At 32.7% G+C, this 21,910-nt stretch overlaps 2 protein-coding genes across 2 annotated transcripts; both read left to right on the top strand.

The window, feature by feature from the left end:
• The first annotated feature begins 433 nt into the window (after nt 1–433).
• On the top strand, nt 434–7,290 carry LOC143529021 (protein IQ-DOMAIN 22-like). The gene is made up of 4 exons (XM_077024912.1): nt 434–861; nt 5,412–5,603; nt 5,682–5,750; nt 6,624–7,290. The coding sequence occupies exons 1-4, from the start codon at nt 481–483 to the stop codon at nt 7,149–7,151; spliced, it is 1,170 nt and encodes a 389-aa protein (XP_076881027.1). The 5' UTR covers nt 434–480; the 3' UTR covers nt 7,152–7,290.
• An 8,680-nt stretch (nt 7,291–15,970) lies between these two features.
• Nucleotides 15,971–21,264, top strand: LOC143529886 (uncharacterized). The gene is made up of 12 exons (XM_077025571.1): nt 15,971–16,092; nt 16,180–16,317; nt 17,324–17,473; nt 17,551–17,691; nt 18,747–18,851; nt 18,936–19,022; nt 19,101–19,238; nt 20,062–20,196; nt 20,294–20,416; nt 20,510–20,609; nt 20,924–21,040; nt 21,175–21,264. Exons 1-10 carry the CDS (start codon nt 15,988–15,990, stop codon nt 20,585–20,587), a joined length of 1,200 nt encoding a protein of 399 aa, XP_076881686.1. The 5' UTR covers nt 15,971–15,987; the 3' UTR covers nt 20,588–20,609; nt 20,924–21,040; nt 21,175–21,264.
• Nucleotides 21,265–21,910: the final 646 nt, after the last annotated feature.

The following is a 21,910-nucleotide window of genomic DNA, read 5'->3' as shown; positions in this document are numbered from 1 at the left end:
CCGCCGATCATAATCTCATTTCCTTCAAAAATAAATTTGTTTCTCTCTTTCAAATGCACAAACAAGCTAGCTTATTTTCATGTTTAATAATTAATAATGATTTTATTATAAGAAATATAAAATTCTTTTAGCCCAAAAGCTATTATTATTATTATAAAATTATTAAATTTTTTAAAATATAAAATTCTTTTAGCCCAAAAGCTATAATTAAAAACAATAAAAAAAGAAAAAAAGAAGGCAAATTTCTGAAGAGCCAAAAACTAATAAAAGTAGCCGTACAATTTCTATCATTTATAAAAAGTAAACAACCATACACCTCCAAATTCTTCCCAACCAATATACGCTAAACTAATTACTTCATCTTCTTCTTCTTCTTCTTCTTCACACACAAGCATTAAACTTAATACATAATATTCTTCTTCTCTCACTAAAATGTCGCCTGAGTCACCACCAGTTCACCACCAGTAACCAAACTACATAATGGGTAAGGCTTCAAGATTCTTCAAAGCACTCCTGGGATTCAAAGCCACCACAGACTTACCACCAGATCAACCTAAGAAGCCACTAAACCGACGCTGGAGTTTTGGAAAACCAAGAACAGCTGTTCATGTTCATAATCGTCGTACCAAATCTATCGATGGGTCCTCGGTTCAACGTACCATGTACAAGAATGAATTAGAAGATCCTAACAAGCAAGCGATTGCATTGGCTGCTGCTACGGCTGCAGTAGTTGAGGCAGCTGTAGCTGCGGCTCACGCGGCGGCCGAGGCGGTACGGATGACCGGTGGAAGTGTCTGCGGCTATGGTGGTCGTCATGAATTGGCTGCCGTTAAAATCCAATCATGTTTCCGAGCTTATCTGGTATGTATGTATGTATAGTATAATTACGTTATTTAGTCTTTTGTTGATGTTTTTTAACCAGATTGGTTACCGAATTGAATCTGTTGAGACCGGTTTAAAAAACGGATGAAGTCAGAAGTAAATATATATATAACTAATTTATAAGACAAAATGTTAACTAATTTATCTTATGAAATGCATTTACAAAATGCTAACATGAAAATATGAAAATTGTCATGAACGTAAGATCTAGCCTCAAGTAGTATAATTATTAGGAAATGAGATTTTGTAAGAACAGAGAGAACAAATATAATATTTGAACCACTTGTCTATTTCGCATGTTTAAGTGTTTATACCATTGATAACTGGTTGATCAACATTAAGGTCGACTCAACCAAGTTTGTTACATAGACGTTTCTAGTTTGATTGTATGTTCTGTGCAGGTAACAAGAACATTGGTTTTTTTTTTTTTACCGATAATTAATATGTGTACTAAATAAGGGTGGCAAACCCAACCTAAATGGATTGTTTTGGGTCAAGATAGATAAACTTTAAATATAAACTGGGTTAGGATGGATCATAAAATTTCTTCAAGTGGGTCAGGACGGGTTGGAAATATATAAGTGAGTTTCATTTATATCATTATATGTTACAATGGGTCAAAACAAAATATACAAGTTGTCCAAAATTTATCTAATTCAAAATACCCAAACTATGACGTGCAAAAAAAACCTCATCCGAAACCCAAAAAAACGATCAAAACGAAACAAAAACCCGAACTGACTAAAACAAAACTGAACCGAAATAGAAAAACGACCAAAACGAAATGAAACCAAAAAACTGACCAAATCGAAACAAAAAAAAGCGAAACGCAACCGAAAAGCTAACCAAAACTAAACGAAAACACCGAATCAACCAAACCGAAACAAAATTGAATTGAAATAGAAATACTACCTTAACGAAACAAAAAAACCGATATGAAACCGAAAAGTTGACCAAAATGAAACAAAAAAAAGCGAAATGCAACTAAAAAGCGGACCAAAACGAAACAAAAACACCAAATCGACCGAAACAAAACAAGAAAACCAAAACGAAACTGAACCAAAATAAACGACCAAAACGAAACAAAAAAAAAAAGCGAAAAGCAACTGAAACCTGACCAAAACAAAATAAAAACACTGAACCAACCAAAGCGAAACAAAAAAACCGAAATGAAACTGAACCGAAATAGAAAAACGATCAAAACGAATAAAAAAACTGAATTGAAACTGAAAACTGATCAAAATGAAACATAAAAAAACTAAATGCAATTTAAAAACCGGACCAGAACGAATAAAAACACCGAACCGACCAAACGAAAAAAAACAGAAACGAAACTAAAACCGAAATAGAAAAACCACCAAAACGATACAAAAAAACAGATATGAAACCGAAAAGCTGACCAAAACGAAAAAAAAAAAACGAAATGCAACCAAAGCGAAACAAAAAAACTGAAACATAGCCGACCAAAATAAAACAAATGAATTGAAACGAAACAAAAAAACGAAATGAAACCGAAAAAACTGACTAAAACAAAACAACACTGAAATCGAAAAAACCGAAAAATCGAAACCGAAATCGTTGAAACTGAGCAGATACTGAACCGACCGAAATGAAAAAAAAAAAACAAAACCAAACCGAAAAAACCCCCCGAAAAACTTGAACCTGAACCGGTACAAAACTGCTTTTTTTTTATGAACGAGGATGATGGGGGAAACATTTTAGTTATTTTACATTTTGCGTTTGTATTTATATTTTGAGATATTATTTAAAAAAAATTGAATGTTTTTTGAGAGGTTTTTAAAACCATTTATATGTCAACCTTCACTTGGGTCAAAATGGATTAGTTTTACCCATCTTGACTCATATCCATCCTAACCTCATATTCATCATGACCCATACCCATCCTAACTCATCACCCAAATCCAACCCAACTCACTCCCATTGCCACATCTAATACTAAACATTGTATGGGGGCGTATATGAGCATACTTGTTTGTGAGTAATTCAAGATCGATTTGCGAAAATATGTAATCGAGTCGATGAGTTTGAAAACTTACAACCTGAGTTTGATATATGAATATGAAGCTCTAATTAAACGAGCCAAGCTAGAGTTATATCAAATTAATCCCTAGGCTAGAGATTGGTCAACTCATTTACACACTTATGAGATTGCAGTTTATTTTTAATTATTTTATAAATCTTATAAAAAGAACCTGGTTAGTAGTTAGAAATAGAATAAAAAACACACCATCCAAGTATAAATGCAAATATTTCAATTTAATACTGATGGGTGTATGATGTGTGAAATTATTGGAAGACATGGTGACTTATGTGTGGTCACTATCGTTTTTCTGGTTTAAACCACATCCCGCAATTAAATGCACAAATAATTCCATGAACGTATTTGTAATGTCATGATGTGACGTTTATATAACTATTTATCAAATTCGATCTGTTTGGTTGTTTATTCTAATTAATTTGTCTTATATATAAAACGAAACAAATTGTTTTATTTGTAAAATTAAGATAATTTTTATCTAAAATACACATAATCTATAATATATATAAACGAAGATCCAAAAATCCTAGGTGTCGCGATGTGGTCGCTCCCCCTTTTTTTGGAGTCACCAGATTTGCTTGATTTTTAAATTGAGGTTTCTCATGCATTTGACCCGAATTCATGGGTATGGATCTTACCAAACCCATATATTCCTTAAACGGGTTATAACATCTCATTAAAAAAAATTATTCTCACCAAATTATTGATGTAAAAATCCTATAAAATAGGATATACTAAAAATTAATATCTTAATTATTTTAAAAAAGATATATATATATATACTAGTTTTTATCCCCCGTATTACGGGTTTGTTTTATATTATTTGTTCTAATATTTATTTATTTTTTGTATTTATATTTTTATATTGTATGAAAGTTAATAATATACTTACGGTTTGATGATAAATTGTTTGACAAATAAATGAGATGTTATAACTCGGTTTAAAAACTATATGGTTTTGATGAGACCCAAGACCCAAATGAGATGTTATAACTCGGTTTAAAAACTATATGGTTTTGATGAGACCCAAGACCCATTTATTTCTTTTACTATAAAATTGGTTTTTTAATTATAAATAATATTTATGAAAGTTAATAATATACTTATGGTTTGATGAGACCCAAGACCTGTTTATTTTTTTTACTATCAAATTGGTTTTTTAATTTAAATAATATATATATCTTTTTTAAAATAACTAAGATCTTAATTATTAGTATATCTTATTTTGTAGGATTTTTACATCAATAATTTGGTGAGAATAATTTTTTATTTATGGAGATGTTATAACCCGTTTAAGGAATATCTGGGTTTGGTAAGACCCATATCCATGAATTCGGGTCAAATGCATGAGAAGCCTCCATTTAAAAATCAAGCAAATCTGGTGACTCCAAAAAAAGGAGGAGCGACCACATCGCGACACGTAGGATTTTTTTGTTTTCGTTTATATATATATATATATTATTTAAATTAAAAAACCAATTTTATTGATAAAAAACTAAACGGGTCTTGGATCTCATCAAACCATAAGTATATTTCATAAATATTATTTATAATTAAAAAAACCAATTTTATATTAAAAAAAATAAACGGGTCTTGGGTCTCATCAAAACATATAGCTTTTAAACCGGGTTATTAACATCTCATTTATTTGTGAAATAATTTATCATCAAACCATAAGTATATTATTAACTTTGATATAATAAGAAAAATATAAATTCAAAAAATAAATAAATATTAGAACAAATAATATAAAACAACCCCCGTAATACGGGGGATAAAAACTAGTATATTAAATATATGTAGTTAAATAATCACAAAAATAAGTTTATAAAAATGCACCACAATTACCAAGTTTAATGTCTAATTTTGCAAATTTCATCTCACTTTTGGAAATACTTGACAAGTACATTTTTAAGTTTTTAACAACTCTATTCGTATGCCGAGTGACAAATTACAAGTTTTGTGACTGATTTCTTAATTATCATATCACTTTGATAAATATTTGATCAATGCATTCGAAGTTTTCTAACGAGTTTCTTTGCGTTTAGTATTTATATCGAGTAAGAAAATTTGTAACTGCCGGTGAATTAATCAAAGTGAGAATTAAGTTTAGAAAACTATCAAAACGTTTGAGCTAATAATTAACATATCAAATATTATCTATAGGTTTAGTTTTTAAATTTTTATCATTTAATTAAAATTTAAAAATCAGTTAACAATATAACAAGTGTATTAAATAAAAAGATATTCACACAATAATATTTTTCTGGTTGAACAATGTACACACCTACATGGCTACATTCCTACATCATGATCGCTATGTGTCGCTATTATTGTTGTACTTTAAAAGTTATGTGCTTGTGACAATATTAATTTTTTACGTTAAAATTTTGTAAGATTATTGTATAGTACAATAATCAAACTGCTAAAGATGGTAAAATTAAGACTGATTTTGAATTGGATTTTGCAGGCAAGGAAGGCACTAAGGGCTTTGAAAGCGTTGGTGAAGCTGCAGGCGGTGGTGAGAGGTCACATTGTGAGGAAGCAAACCACGGATATGATGCGACGTTTGCAGGCTTTGATCCGGGCCAAACGTGCACGCGCAGTGCGGTCCCAGATCAATGGTTCAACCACCAAACAACCATCTCACTTTCAGCGCCATGTAAGCCTTCTTCACCCTTTACTCCCTTCTTAACTTTTTAAAATTGTTATAACTCATATTTTAAATATGAATTTTCAGGAACCTCCAACTCCCGAAAAAGTTGAACATGTTCCACATACGAAACATTATCATCGCTCCATATCGAAGGTACGTTCACTATAAGTATAAGCATTCATAAAAAGTCTGTGAGTGTTAAATGGATCGTGTTCATGGGTCGGTGAACCAAACCTCACATGAACCAAAAAATCGTGTAAGATATATGGACATGAATGCAACACGAGCTCTTGTGAGTTGACATAAACACGACTCATTTACCTGAAACTTCATTTAATTTAGTTTAATTTTTTTTTTTTTTTTTGCATATTATTACTCTAACGTTAAATTGACAACAAAAACTACAAATTTATATAATTTAGTTGCATTTAAACTATAAACCATCATTGTCATTTTCCTTTTATCTTTTAAATTCTATAGCATAAATTAGCAACCAGTTTAAGCTATGACATAAAATATATGTTTATGAGTGTATAGATATAAATGTGTTAAACTGGTTACCTCACGAAGTAAGAACCATCCATATATGTTGATCCAAACAGGCGAACATGACTTGTTTAGCTACACCTGTTTGTGGTTTGGCCCAAAGCTGATCACCTCCACCTGTTTAGACTAAACCCAAAAACCTGTGAATTCATGTTAGGTTCGTGTCATGTTAGAAAATCACACTGTTAACGAGGAAAATATGAAAACTAATCAAGGTTGATATATCAAAAGAAAAGTAAAATCATTGTATAATTTGAACTCCACTATAATTATGAAATCATTACCAACCATATATAATGGCTATTATTTTGGTCGAATGTGGTGTGGATGGCTGCAAATTCCAATCACTTGTTACCAGTACTTTACTAATCAACGGTTAGGTTTATTAACTTAAGAAAGTTAAAGCTCAACTTGCTAATTGTGAGATTTTGGACATGTTATACACAATGATACTAACATTAGCCCAACCATCGAGTGCAGAGGAACGGTTCAAAATCTTATGTTCGAGGTATAACTGGTCAAGAAAGAATGTTTCTTGACGGCTCAACAAACCAAGAAATTGACAAGATAGTTGAAGTAGATACTGGGACATCCCATGTAATGAGTAAAGGAAGAAAGCTCTATCAACCTGACCAAATAAATAGTCAGAGTTTGACCACATCAAGAGGATCAACACTTCAACAACCAACAAGCTCAAGCCCTTGTGCATCTTGTGAAGTGAATTCTTTTTATGATTCCAGAAGTTGCATTAGCGGCTACATGGCTAACACACAGTCGTCACGGGCTAAAGTCAGGTCTGTTAGTGCTCCTAGACTAAGGCCTCAGCCCGAGGTTTCTAATGCAACAAAAAGGGATTCGGGTTACAAGTATGTTACAAGTATGCAACACGGACCCACTACGCGTGATAGTTACACTAAGAAGATATATCATGGGTCTGGTCGGCTTGATCCAGTTGAGATGTCGGTTTACGATAAGGAAAGCGAATTTTGTGTTGGTTACTGGAATTAATGTTTTATAGAACGGAGTTGGTTGTTGACGCTTATTTGTATGCATGTAATAGGTTTATATATGTTTTGTTTGTTGTATCATGAGGAGACATGTTATAGTATGCGGTAATATGTCTTTTCAAGATACTACAACTTGCTTATCAGAAATTGATGTTATAGTATGCTTACTTTAAACATGTGTGTGTATAGCTCTTTCTTGCGTATTATATTCAATCATAAATTTATCATTCGGAACGTTGAATTCACAAACGAACCAAACCTTTATATTCAACGAAAAAACCAAGAGAAAATAAATAAGGTCTGCAAATGACCTCATGTAACTTTGTTTTAAGATTGCTTCTCTACTAAGGTCTTTGTTTATTCTTAGCTTTAAAATGCATCACTATTTGAGTTCAGCGGTTTTTATTGTTCTGCACACAATATAACTGGAAATGAAAACAATACATACTAAATCGGTGTTTGGATGTTAACATTTACTAACAACATCCAAACACCATGATATCTAAACAAACTGATATCATTAGAAGGTGCGTGTTTTGAACTAAACGCAATCTTTAATGTAAGGTCAGGCGGACTCGAGCAAGAAAACCAGCTGTTTTCATGTTTAAAACTGCTTTCTAAAGTTGTAGAGTCACCATTTTCAATAATCCCGAGTGTACGTAGATGAACTAACAAATGAAGACCCGAGTTTCAAATCAGTGACACCATTAGCCTTAAGCCTTTTAAGGGTTTAGACATCATAGGGGGCAGTTTAAATCCGTAACCTTTTGCAAATCAAGCAAAGCCTAATGCCAAGTTGGTTGAGCAAACATTTGAATCACTTTCTAATACTTTTCTTTGATTCTTAAATTAGTTGGCAGAACGGGAGGCCTATTTAGATCCAACTTCCTGATCTTGCATTATTAGACCTCCCTATGTATAAAAATAAAAAAAACACCCAAAACAGATTTGGCAAATAGAATATGTTAAATTGATCAATGAAAATACATTGTGACATTTATAAATCATTTTTGAAGGTACTACTGCGTAAAATTGGAATGAACCTATTTACCTAAACATGTGATGAACTTTCGTTACATTAAATGCTAAAATTTTAAGTTCATTACATTTTTCAGTAATTATACTAAAGATTATTTCGTTTTCATGCAATAAGGTCTTTTTAATACGAGTGATCAAGTTGTATACATTACACTACACTTTTTTTTTTTTCGAACGGCTTACACTTTGAGTGACTCTAGGCTCATTTTTTTATTAACCATTAAAAGCATGTGAGGATAATTTCAAGCATTCGTTCCAGGTAAAAATTTGGCAATTTCAGACCATTTGTTTCCATATATATGTAAGGGTCAATTCCTCTTTGCTCCATGATTCTTTCTTAATAACTGGATATAAATGGTTGTCACCTAAAAAACCATAATGACTTAGAGTATCCATAACGGGCTATTCATCCCAAGGTCCAGATGATGTGGCCAGGGGCGGACTTGCCTTGAAGGCAGGGGTAACCCTCGCTACCCCTCAACTTTCGCTCGCTAGTGTAAAATTATTTTTTTTTCGGTTGACTTTTACATTTCGTTACCCCTAAAAATATATAGTGCTACCCCTCGTCAACATCGGAACTACATGAAACTACATCGATAATTTTTTTTCCAGATCTACGCAATAGTTGCAGGTTTATCTTATGGAAAAGTGTTGCGAAGAAGATAAATGATAGTGTTATAATAATACAGTTAAGCTAACTAGATGTCTATGGTCTAGGCCTATAGTGGTCAATGTCAGTATTTATTTTCCTTTTCAAATACTTATTTGTTTTCTTAAATATAAAGAATAATACTAAACAATATCAGAATATTAATATATTAAATTGTAAATTAACATAAGGTTTTTATTTAATACATGCCTTTTCTTTTTTAGTTATTTATACTTTATTCTTTTATTTAATTTAGTTAAAAAAATGTTTGGATTTTAAGTTTCGACATTCTCCTATTATGTTAGTTTATTTACATCACTAATCGAATAAACCAAAAGAATATCATTACTAATCATCATTTTAAGTTGAAGATTTTAATACGATTTTGGATGGGTAAATTTAAAAACTTGAAAATAGATTTAGTAAGGTCTCGACTGGTTTGTTAGAAAACATGATTTAAATTTTTGTGATTCCTTTTTTAATTAAGTTTGACATATCCAAGATGGTTGTATTTTCTAATATGTATTCGAATGATTTTAATTATGAAGAAAGATGGTGTATTTTGGGTGAACCTATGTGTAACATTTCGGGGTTTTCCACCTTTATTTTGTAACTGTTACCCGACCCATTTATAGGTCCGGGCTCTATAATTAATAAAATCCCGCATTTATCATTACTATATTATTTATTTATCGCAACACTTATTTAAATTTGACGTTTTTAACCCAAAATATAAAGTTCTATCTGTTTCTATATCCATCTCCAAACTTGAGGACCTGTTTGTAAAGTCTGTTATAATCCATTTCACAAGATGGATAATCCATCCCCAAACCCGACCCATATTCAAGTTTTCTTGTACCCGAGATCAAGCAATCAATCAATTAATAGTCCATAATTCGTTTGTAATCAATCTATGAATTTGGAAATCGTTTATTTATGTTAGGCGCGGCTCACCGACAATCTATATATGTTAAATCGCATCATATTGATTCATTATTTCCTTTTACATTAAGCCGACACTAACTGACAGCCAATGACTGCGTAAACGTTGATTATTTTTCAATTAAATTCATGAATACCTTCCTTATAAGGTGACCGACAATACCCCTATATATAATTGAATTCATTTGATCTGTAATAGCTCGTTCATTGCGTTTCTTTGGCCGGCTCTATTCTCCTTCGTTCTTCCTCTTCTATTCATCAATCTAGGCCCTAACGTTCGCGTGTAATTCTTCTCTCATTCTCACTACTATAATCATCCCCGCTCATTCTTGAGGTGAGTACCACATTCCCCTCCATTTTACTCGTTTTATCACGTTTTGGGGACATATGCGTAACTTAGTATATTTTCACGCTTTATCTATACACAAAACTGCAACCATTTCTTATGTGTTAACTAATCTCATGCCATACTTGTTACATGTTTATGTGCTCAATGTGAACCGCATTCGGAGAGGTCCAACATAATCTCAGAAAATAGTATGATCATACGCTAGTCGATTTAGCCTTGTGCTTTTCGACATCTCATTTTATTTGCTCATTGGTTGATTTGTTAATCTCATATGACTCGTTGCAGCTACGTATTTTTATATATATATATATATATATATATATATATATATATATATATATATATATATATATATATATAACTGAACTGGTGTGTTGCTCACTCAACCTCGTGTTGACAAATTATATTATTTTCAACGCATATGCATGTCACCATTTGATGTGAAGTGTGGACTTAGAAGAATTGTTTTAAGGACTTATGCTATAAGAGTTTATTTTTGAGACTATGAATTTTCATTTGAATCATTTGATGTTTTATTTACTTTGGATTTTTTTGTAATGAATAATGGGTTATTTGAATTAAATAAATAAATATTTGAATTTTTATATTTGCTTAATAGTAACCTTAAGAGCTGTGACAATCAGTCAACGCCCCGGCATTTCCGCCGTAGGTTGGGTTGTGACATTATGACTTTCTGTCACACTTTAAATGAATATGATAAATTTGTAAAATTTGGTGAATGTGTGACATTGTTCTTGTAATGGTGGAAACCGGAAAACACGTCAATTTTCCTTTGGTTTATCGAACATTAAAGCTAACGTTGGTTTTACCAGCTGCAACCACAATCGTTGAAAGATGTTTTTTAAATATAAAGCTTATCAAGACAAATTTGCGTAATCAAATGGGTGATGAGTATTTGAACAATGCGTTAGTTTGTAAGATCGAAAGAGAAACTTTTGATAAATTAAAAGAAGAGGATGTAGTCGCTCAATTTCAAGCATTCAAAAACCAAACAGGGAAACATATACCCAATGTGCTTAAATTTATTTATTATCGTGTTTTTATTTTTGTTTCGTTTACAAAAAATTTTAAACGTTACCCCTGAGATTTTAGTTTAGATCCGTCACTGGATGTGGCTAAGCACGAACTTCAACGTTGTGGCCATCAATGCTGGTAAAACAGTTCGGGACTGCAACCGGCATGCGAACGTGAAGATGTGGGGCTATGCTTTATCTCCATAAATAAAGCATATCTGAGGTGTTGAAAATAATTAAATGAAGAGGAGATCGGAATTGAACATTCAAAAGTGGCTTTAGATCTGAAAATATTAAATAACGTTGATAAAGGTGAAGTGACTGAAGATTTCAATCGACTGTTGCCATTTTATTATTCTAATTTTTAATTTAATTTTAGAATAAACTCTATTATTTAAGTATTATATGTCAAATATATATTATAAATAATAAATATATATTATAAATCATAATTATATTATATAAACTAATTGGAGGATTAGCTGATGATGTGACAGCTTGTGAAGGTTTGTTGTTGTGGAATATATGAAGGTTTTTGATATAAGTTTGGAATCTGACGTGGAGCTAATGTCACGGTTTGTGAACGTTTGTTGTTGTAGATGCTCTTAGATAACCATCTTACTAATACCATATAGACGAAACATACACATACAAATTTTATCTCTCGTGACATTGCTTGCCAATTCGGCCAGGTAAGTCCTTGGCAATAACTGACAATTTCATACAACTATGCGCCTCAACTGACTTTATAATATGATCATATTCCTAAACACGAATGAAAAATTAAGAAACTAAAACGAACTAATTGTCACACCCCTTCTAAGGCCTAGGAGTGTGACCAATAGTTGGTACCACATAAATAAATCAGAGTTACGGGTTAGTACGGAAGAATTTATAAAACATGTGGATTTAAAGTTTTACTTGTTTATACTTTACAAAATCACCATTCGTTAATATTTAAGTTAACAAAATATCCGAGCCATCGGAATCATGAGCACTTCGTTCTTCAAGCCCTAATCTTGGTTACCTGCGAAATGTTAGAAAATACGTCAGCAACGAATGCTGGTGAATATGCTGACGCTAAAAATATTTTCTTTTACTTGATTACCCCTCGAGATATAACTTAGGTCCGGGCCATCGTGACTTAGGAATAATCAAGCTATAAAACAATACAATTTATAAACTAAAGTCTCTAATCATGACACCTCAGCAAACACCGCAGCGTTCGACATTACTTAGGTACCATAGACATACACATGATCAGTCTCACTCGAACGTACTTAGGTTCGGCCCATCATGGCTGGAGGTCGTGACCAAGCGTGGTGCGATGTGCCCACCGCATTTTACCACATATGTAAGGATCCAGAAAAACGTATACTATAGCCTGAAAGCTTGGTTTTTACTCTTGTTTATAAACGTTTTAGAGACACGTAGTCTCATGTAATTCATTTCACATAACACATTTGACTCGTTTGAAAACAAGTTTGTAAAAATTGGGGCGTATTCACCTTTTGATTGGGATCGGCTTCCAACACCGTCCGAGGGTCTTTCCCTTGCTATCTCGCACATATAGTACGAGTATAACTTTTTTATTATTCGGATATACAATCCGGCTTAAGACCTTTAGTCTTACTTTTATAATCGTCACCTCGATTTACTTTAAAACCTTTAGTTTATAAAATAATCTCTTTTCTTTTCTTTTCTTTTTAAACCTTTAGTTTAAAATATCTTTCTTTATAAGATAACCTATAGATATCTTATTCATAAAACCCTACGTTTCTTCTTCTATAAAAAACGTATATCTTTCTTCTTTATTATTTAAGAATACTCATTATACATAAATAATATTTATAACAAGATTTATATATATATCCACACATGTATTTGAATATACATTTATATTTCTTTCTTTTCTTTTCTTTGTTATATTTTATTTTCTTTTATTTATCGAGGTATCAAGTATTTACTCGACCTTAGGTTTTAAGCCTTTTTAATATTTTATTATTATTTTATTCGGGCATTATGCCTACCTTTTCTTGGCTTAATAAACCCTATATACTTGAGCAGCACTTCGTCGCCGCTTGATTTCCTTATCTTTTGATCAACACCTTTTTTCCTTGCACACAACACGAGACACCAACGCTTCTCTTTATCTTGACACGTACTTCGAGGCACCAATACTTCACGGCACACACTTCAGGATGATCGTCGGAACGTCGGGATAGTATCACCTTCTTGATATGAACGTTGTCGGGTGGTGGCACGAATATCGAGGTTATGGCACGCAAAACTAGGTAACGATCGAGGATTTGGTACGAACTTCGAGGTAGTGAGAGAGTGGTTTTTAGAGAGAGAAAGAGAGAGAGAGAGAGTTGATTTTGGGTTGTTGGGAATGAGAGGCCAATGGCCTCTATTTATAGGTAAAATTTTGGGGGGCCATCGCGTATCTATCTGAGCCCGTCGCCTATCGCGACGTAGGCTCTCTAAGTCACCACATAGACCTGCCACGCGACGACACGTAACAGACGTTGTGCCGCGTGGCACTTTTGATTTTATTAAAAAAGTGTATTGATAAAGATTTTAAATATATTTTCTTATTTTTTGATTTATTTATTTTGTGTCAAAAATTAAAAACCATTAAGAAAATAAAAAAGTGTGTTTTATTTTAAAAGTTGTAAAAAGTATTGCATAACGATTGTGTATTAACAATGTTTAATATGTTTATTACTCATTGTATATCGGTTATTTATTAAATATTGTACTTTTAATAAATTATCCGTGTGCAATATACACGAGTCTCAAACTAATAATTATATTTAAATACTATAAAATTCACTATTATAAACTCATCAAAAACAATAAACCTTATAGAAGGCTATAATAAAAACATACTTTTTAATAAGCGATATTGGATTTTAATAATCACATCTAAATGTTATTAAACGATAATAATCCCAACTGAGTTTATCATCACCGGTAGTTCCATATTTAAAAAAATATGCCCCCCAGTAGTCCCCCGTTTAATGCGTTTATATTTTTTTATCCGAATTTCAAGCTAATGATTTAGAACTTTTAATCCGAAGTTGGATACAAGTCGATTGATGTACAAAACTTAGTTCGAAACAGTGCTCCAAAACGACAAAACAATGTTTCAGTTTGGGTGTTTGAACATCCAATTAACAAAAGTCAGTCAGTTTTGATCATCGTTTCGACGTATATTTTACATCAGTCGACTTGTATTATCCTTTCGATTAAAATCCCTAATACATTCATTTTAAATTCAGAAAAATATATATCTCCTTAAGTGGATTTTAAGGGGAGATTAGTGTAGTCAAAGCATTCTAAATGTGAGAGCACCGATAATGATAAACCCACATAGAATTATTAATGACCATTGTTAACCAATATTCCTTTTTAATAAAACGAAAGGATACTTTTTATTTTACCTTAAGAAAGCAACATTGGTTAAAAAAAAACACATCTGTAATTTAGTACCTGAGCTTCCAACTGAATCTGACACGTAGGTTATACCGGACACGTGCCAGTCACTTGTGTCCGTTACCGGTTACAAACACACACATACATAAACTCATGTCCTGTATTGGATAAACAACATCTTCTTTTTAAAATACATCAATCAATCGGAAATGGGGACTGGCTCCCCTTCGACTGGATAGTTTAATCTTAAGAAGGTCGATGGACGAACGGTCAAGCTAATTAATTCTTAACTCTTGTCTTTGATTTGGTTTAGACATACGAGTACTTGCTTGCATGTGGTGTTTACTTTGTTTCCTTGCCAATTGTCTAACTCTAAACTTAAATGGTAGATATGATATACTAAGTAGATCCAAGAGTTAGCAGACTCCTACTTGGCATAACTTGTTCTACAACTGGACTTATGAGCCCTAGGGGTGTAAACGAGCCGATCAGAGCCCGTTTTGACTTACGAGGGCTTGTTTCAAGCTCTTTTTTCCAAAGCTCGAGCTCAGCTTGAGATTGTTTTTTCAAGCTTGACCTCGGTTCGGGTTCAGCTCGTTTATTATTTATTAATAAATTTATATATGTTTTAATTATTTTTACATATTTTGAGAAAACCATACACGAGGCTAAGCTAGGCTTGAGCTCGTGTAGTACTTTAAACAAGCCAAAGCTCGGCTCGAGCTCGGGCGTGGAGTGTGTAAAATTAATACATAGAATTACAAAATAGGTAAAACTTATAAATACACAAGGCTCGTGAAGATTCGACGAACCTAAACGATCTTCCCATACAAGGCTCGAGCCCGGGTTCGATAACTAAAAGAGCTTTATTTGAGGCTCAGGCTCAGCTTGAACTAGAAAAAGCTCGGCTCGTTTCTAGCTTTTTATCGATCCGAGCTCAAGCAGCTAGGCTAGTTTGTGGCCCTATGAGCCCATAAGCAGTGGAAGTGGACAGAAAGGTCATAACGAGCCTGATCATGTGACAAACGGTCGTAGATGGTTTGACCAAACTGGTAGACCTGAATTCCATCATTTTAAAACACATAAATAATTGATTATCTAAATTTACCTGTTTATTTATGTCTTTAATTTCACTATAGTTATTAGTTTTCAATTTTGAACATTTGAGGATACATACCCAAAATTTATAATTTTCTATATGAAGGACCCCTGATATAATGTCTTATTATTCATTCAATAGTATCACAGTTTCTGTCGAAATTTTATATTTGCATGCTTCCACTTTGCATCAAAATCATCATTATATTTGAACAGGTGTCAAGTTATTTCTTTTTTTTTAAGAATCCGTTATCGTTGAAACTAAAAAACTGCCATTTTGACATTGTCGATGTTGCAGTGTTATGATGATTCTAAAGGACACAAATTCTATTCTAAGCCGGACGTGCTCGCCTATCTTAAGAAGACCGGCAAAAGTGCAGTTAATGAGAACACTGTAATTCCCACATTTTGGCAGTTAGTTTTCATTTTTAACACATTTCTGTTAACTCCTAGCATTCTTAAAGTCCTGTTTATTGTTCAGCAAAATGCGGACAACTCAACTATAGACTTCTCCGCGGATCTAAACGCTCCCCATACTAATGAAGCTTCTGAATCCTTACCAGGCGGACGGCCCACAAAACTGACACCTAGAACTAGCAGACGGAAAACCAATTCAAGGGTATTAAATCGGGCTTTACTTATCCATGTCATTGGTTAAATTCATTTTATGGGTCAAAACCTCTAACCGATGTGTCAGTTAAAACGGTTTGGTTATATAAAAATACGGTTCGGTTAATTCAGTTAACCGCTGTTTTCAAAGTGGGTCGAGTCAAGCTCATTTTAATTAATAAATCTAGTTATATTTTTGTTCAAATAAAAAAGTAACAAACATGTTATTTTATAAGGGAGAATTGAAGGTGTAGATATGTTGGTAATTAAAAAGCTGTAACAAAACTATTATGACATGATATGTTGTTTATAAATACTGAAAGTTATAAAAATTGGTTTAAATGGCCGTTCGTTAATTCGGTTAACCAGTTTCGGATGTGTGTTGATTCAAGCTCGTATAGTTAACACTCTGGTTCAAATAAGAAAGCAACAAACATTTAATATGTTATTTTTTGAAAAAAATGTAAGAAAACTTTTACAACATATAGTATACTACTTATAAGTACTAAGAAGAATAAGGTTGGTTTTAATGTTGTTTCGGTTAATATTTTTTAATTATATATATATATATATATATATATATATAAACACAACTGAACCATAAAAATTGGATATCAAAAAGCCATGATGGACCATCAGTGGTTTCTCAATTGGTTCATTTAATCCGGTTGCTTAGACAAATATAACCGTAACCAAGCCATAAAAATAAGTGGTTTCTTAACTGGTTATTTCGATCCACAAACATGATAATTTATAAAGGAGGATGAGGGGCGGATAATATGTCATTTATTAAAAAAATGTGGCAAAAGTGCAAAACTTGTACGATACATAATATATTATTTATAAAAACAAAAATATAAAGGTTGGTTCGGTTATTGATACGCATATAATCATAACAGAACCACAACTGGTTATCAAAAACCAAAACCGAACCATCATTAGTTCCTCAACTGGGTCGGTTATTTTGGTTATGGTTCAGTTATTCAGTTTTTTCTCACCCGTATATTCTATTATAGAATCTATCTGAAGATGCGATGGCGGCTGATGGATCTGCATCTGAGCCTTTATCATCCGAAAGAACAGATAAAGATTCTTGGCTACCTGAAGGGTGGACCGTGGAAGTGAAGGTCAGGCAAGGTGGTAGCAGTACTGGAATGAGATATAAGGTAATTTTAAAACATATGCCAAATGTTTTTTTTCTGTTAGGAGTTTTTATGACAGCTTTTACTGTCTGTTATTGTAGTGTTACACGGATCCTGAAACTGGGCAGAAGTTCTTCTCAAAGCCACAAGTTCTGCATCATCTTGCCAAAACAAACAGGAGTGCCGGTAAACAGAAAGAAGTGTTAACAGAACCTATTATCGCTACTCCAATATCAGCATGGGTATTCATTTTTTTCATTATTTTATACCACAATAATGTCAACTAGAGGGTGCAATTTAAAATGGGTCGATTTGGGCCGTGTTTATCTCTAACGGGCCAAATTAAAAAGTTAGCTGAATGGGAGTGGGCCAAATATTTTAACTTTAGGAGTGAGATTTTTTTTTTCACAAATAGTTAAAACTTGTGATTATGTTGACATACAGAACCAATCTCAGTTGCTATCTGATTACCAACCCATAGTGACACAGCTTTAATTTAACCTTATAGCTTAGTTGTAAAACTAGAAAGTAACTAAGTATCTAGAAATGAAGATGCAGATAAAACAATATTAAATTAGGAAGTAAACGCTAAAGGGGTGAACAAGTAAAACAACTTAACGCGTACAGCCTACTAAATCGTTTTATTTGGTGATCATGATCACTATTGTAGTGATACTAAGATTTTAATCATATTCAACCTACACTTTATAACATAAAAAAATGACAAATGACCCATTTTAATCCGTAATAAATCATGTCACGATCTGTTTTGACCCATAACCCATATTGCCAGCTCTAGTACCGACTAGGGGTGTTAATCGTGTCTTGTTGGCGGGTTGACTTGTTCAGCCCAAACACGAGTACACGGCCCATATTTTATTGGTGTAAAAAACATCAACCCTAACCCACACACACTTAAAATCGTGTAACCCAAAGTCCCAGACACGACCCGATTAAACCATTTATCTAAGCGCGCCAAACAAGTTGGCAGGTAATAATCAAGTTGTAAACGTGTTAATCGGGTTGACTGGCTGTAAAAAAAGGAGTCATAAATGGGCTAGTTCATAAACCTGTTTAACCAAATAGGTTGGCATGTCGATCTGTTTAACTAAACAGGTTAAAAAGGTCAACTCAAACGTAACCTGTCTTTTAAACAGGTTAGATATGCCAACCCAAAAACTGTTTATTTTCGTGTGTCGTAAATTGCCACCCTTGGTATCAACTGTTCAAGTTATAAAATGTTAATTTTCTGTGGTTAACAAACCGATTGATGCTAACTTGCACCTTAACTCTTAAGCAAGAGAAACCCACTCCAAAATCTGGCAAATCCAAGACAAATGAAGTCAAGAAGACCGGAACCGGAGTCACGGTAAAAAGTGTCCGCTTCTCCTCGGACTACGAGGTTTATTCCATTAAACCCCCCCAAAACATGTTTTTAAGTTTGAATATTGCATTTGTCAAATGCCAAGTTTATATATGTATATAGGTCATCTCAAGGACTCCTGTCGAAGGGTTGCCTCCAGGATGGATAAAAGAAGACCGATTAAGAAAAAATACCAATAAAAAGGATCCGGTAATCTTTTTTTGTTTTAAAAGCAATACATATTATAATGCAACGTTTTATAATTATATGTTTGATGTATCGGTGCAGTATTACCTCGACCCGTTAAGTGAATACGCCTTTTTCTCGAAAAAGGATGCTTTGCGCTATCTGGAAACTGGTGATGTAAGGAGTTGTGTCATGAAACCGATTTTAAGGGATGTGAATAATGTTTCACATGATGATATCGTAAGTTCTTAGTTACATAAAAAGAAAATTATTGTTTTTGTTACATACTTATTTTTTTGTTATTTTTAATGAAAAAGTCTCTCAACCAAGTTTTGGTATCTTAAAGTCATGCAAACTGTAAAAATACATGTAGATGACAGTAAACTAACGTTTTTATATTACAGATTTACAGTCCCGTAATTCATTTGTGAAAATTCACAACTCTTGTATGTTAAGAGTCCCTAAAGTTGCCTACAATGTAAATACTTCTGACTTTGCATTCATTGTTGATGGATAAAATGTTTCCTCATTGTCTCCCAACAACATTATGTTAAACAAATGATAGTTATCATAATCATCCTCGAATATTGAAAAAATGTCCTTTTATTTGTCCTTGTTAATTGATATTTTCTATTTAGAATATTCAAAATGTAAACACATAACTGGAATATTCAAAAAAGGAAGAACCAACAAGGACATGTAAACGGAATTTTTTTATTATCAGGCGTGAATATTTAACATTTATCCATTGTTTAACATAATGCTATTGGAAGACGATAAGATTCATCGTATCTGTTAATGATGAATATGAATACAATATGAATACTGTACGTGCATTTTATACAAGTTTAGGGATTTTAATATAAAAAATTAGTTTAGTGACTTCTACTTGTATTATTTAAAAGTCGAGTCTTTTTCATGAAAATAAGTGAGTATTCCGGTGTTTTAGGGCATTAAGTTGATACTTTTTACCCCTCTTTTTAACCGGTTGAGTTATCTGTACTTGAATTTTTTTTAACTTATTTCTGTTAACATGGTCCAAGTAAATTCTTTTTGTGTTCAGCATAATGCTAATTTGAGTGCGAGCATAGAAGAATTGATTCCACCTAGTCCACCCAAAGTAACTGAAACGCCCAAAAAGTTACCAAATGCTTCTGTAGAAGAGTCTAAAACAAACGAAAGCGGTACACAGAGCTCGGTAAAGCACAAGTTATTTTGGATCATTTTTGTTATATAATAATGCGTACATTATTTATTTTTCTAAACTAAATAACAAGAATAATTTTGTGATTCAGAAACGGCTTCGCTCTATAACCGGCGGAGTTTTCAATACACCAGACGAAGAAAAAAATTCTGATTGGCTACCTGATGGATGGGTTGTTGAAATAAATTATAAAAATTCTGGAATGAAATTTAAGGTGATCATAAACTTTGGTTTCAATCTTGATAATGTTATAAACATTGTGTTTTTCGTTGACTTGTTATAATTTAATTTTTTTTATTTGTTGTAGGTTTTCAAGGAGGTTGCAACTGGGAAAAAGTTATATTCAAAACCGCAGGTGTTGAAACTATCTTGGTGGTGGCAGTAGCAGCAACTCTATAAAGAGAAATGTATGTAATATTCATTTTCTTATATGTATGTTCACCTATAGGCATAAAAATATATCATCAAATTATTTAATATACTTGTTATATATGCATATAATATTTGAACAACATTCACGAACATCAATGAGCGAACGTGAAACTTGTTCATGTTCGTTCGTTAACTAAACGAAAATAAAATTTGTTTATGTTGGTCCACTAAAATGTTGCTGAACGTTCGGTTCGTTTACAACCTTAAGTTAGCATCAAATATTTTAATTTACATTTGTCATTTTTTTTACCTGACTTGTCATTACTCCATTTTTTTCTCAATATTCAAGGAAAGTAAACCCTCTGCTGCGCCTGGTTCAACCTCAAATGCGACATCTGCTGATGCCACACGGCCTAAAAGATCCGGAAAGAAGACTGATGACAAGAAGAACTCTGATTTCCAAGAAGTGTGTTTCTTTTCCCTTGCAGATAATGCTAAATATATTATTACTGCTAATTATTATTATTATTATTATTATTATTATTATTATTATTATTTTGTTTTTATTCTTAATCGCCTGATACTGGAAACGATGTCTAGATTATCACAACATCAGCAGCAGATGGGCTGCCGCCGGGATGGATAAAAGAAGTCAGAACTAAAATATATGCAACTCACAAAAGAAGCGACCCGGTACTTTTATTTATTTTAATCTTTTTTGTTATTTTTGAAATTTGATATTAATAGACCTTTCTGCAAATTTATCATTGTGTATCATGCAGTTCTACACGGACCCTGTGAGTGGATATATCTTTCGCTCAAAAATGGATGCTATGCGCTTTTTGGACACCGGAGATGTGAACTTGTGTGCTATTAGACCAAAAGTTAAGGATGAAAATGGAAAGGAAGTGGTGAGTCCTCCACTTGTAAGCTGGTCAGACGGGTTGAATATCACCTAAAGTGTACTTTTAATGCACAAAACCTCATAAATATAGTTATTATAGAAGTTAGGTTACGGTTGAAATATTGTTTTGTAATCATGCTTGACACTAAATACTTTTTAAAAAATGATTGGGTGGGAATTCTTACTTGGTTGACACTAAATACTTTTTATTTGGCAGTTTGTATCTTCAAATGATGCGCAGAAACCAGCGAAGCCCACAACGGGGAAACAGCCCCTTGAAGGTACGTGATAAACAATTCAAATTAACCCTTTAGATGCTATTTTATTGTGTTTATTATGCATTTAGTGTCATAAAAAGCCAATACATTTCTCATTTTTCATGAAAAGCCCTCCACTTTTTGCACATAAAAGTCCTTGTACATGCAAATTTTG

Source organism: Bidens hawaiensis, unplaced genomic scaffold (genome assembly GCF_021521415.1).
Source record: "Bidens hawaiensis isolate Kalapana, Puna unplaced genomic scaffold, B.hawaiensis_p1.1 tig00000636_1, whole genome shotgun sequence".
Lineage (NCBI taxonomy): Eukaryota > Viridiplantae > Streptophyta > Magnoliopsida > Asterales > Asteraceae > Bidens > Bidens hawaiensis.
This window is presented reverse-complemented; position numbering and strand designations above follow the sequence as displayed.

Bases quoted from the DNA above. Each gene is read 5' to 3' on its own strand.
- LOC143529021 (XM_077024912.1), top strand. From the start codon at position 481: ATGGGTAAGGCTTCAAGATTCTTCAAAGCACTCCTGGGATTCAAAGCC. The intron at 5,604-5,681 runs GTAAGCCTTCTT...ATGAATTTTCAG, and splicing joins CATCTCACTTTCAGCGCCAT to GAACCTCCAACTCCCGAAAA. The intron at 5,751-6,623 runs GTACGTTCACTA...CATCGAGTGCAG, and splicing joins ATCATCGCTCCATATCGAAG to AGGAACGGTTCAAAATCTTA.
- LOC143529886 (XM_077025571.1), top strand. From the start codon at position 15,988: ATGTTGCAGTGTTATGATGATTCTAAAGGACACAAATTCTATTCTAAG. The intron at 18,852-18,935 runs GTTTATTCCATT...ATATGTATATAG, and splicing joins GCTTCTCCTCGGACTACGAG to GTCATCTCAAGGACTCCTGT. The intron at 19,023-19,100 runs GTAATCTTTTTT...GTATCGGTGCAG, and splicing joins ATACCAATAAAAAGGATCCG to TATTACCTCGACCCGTTAAG.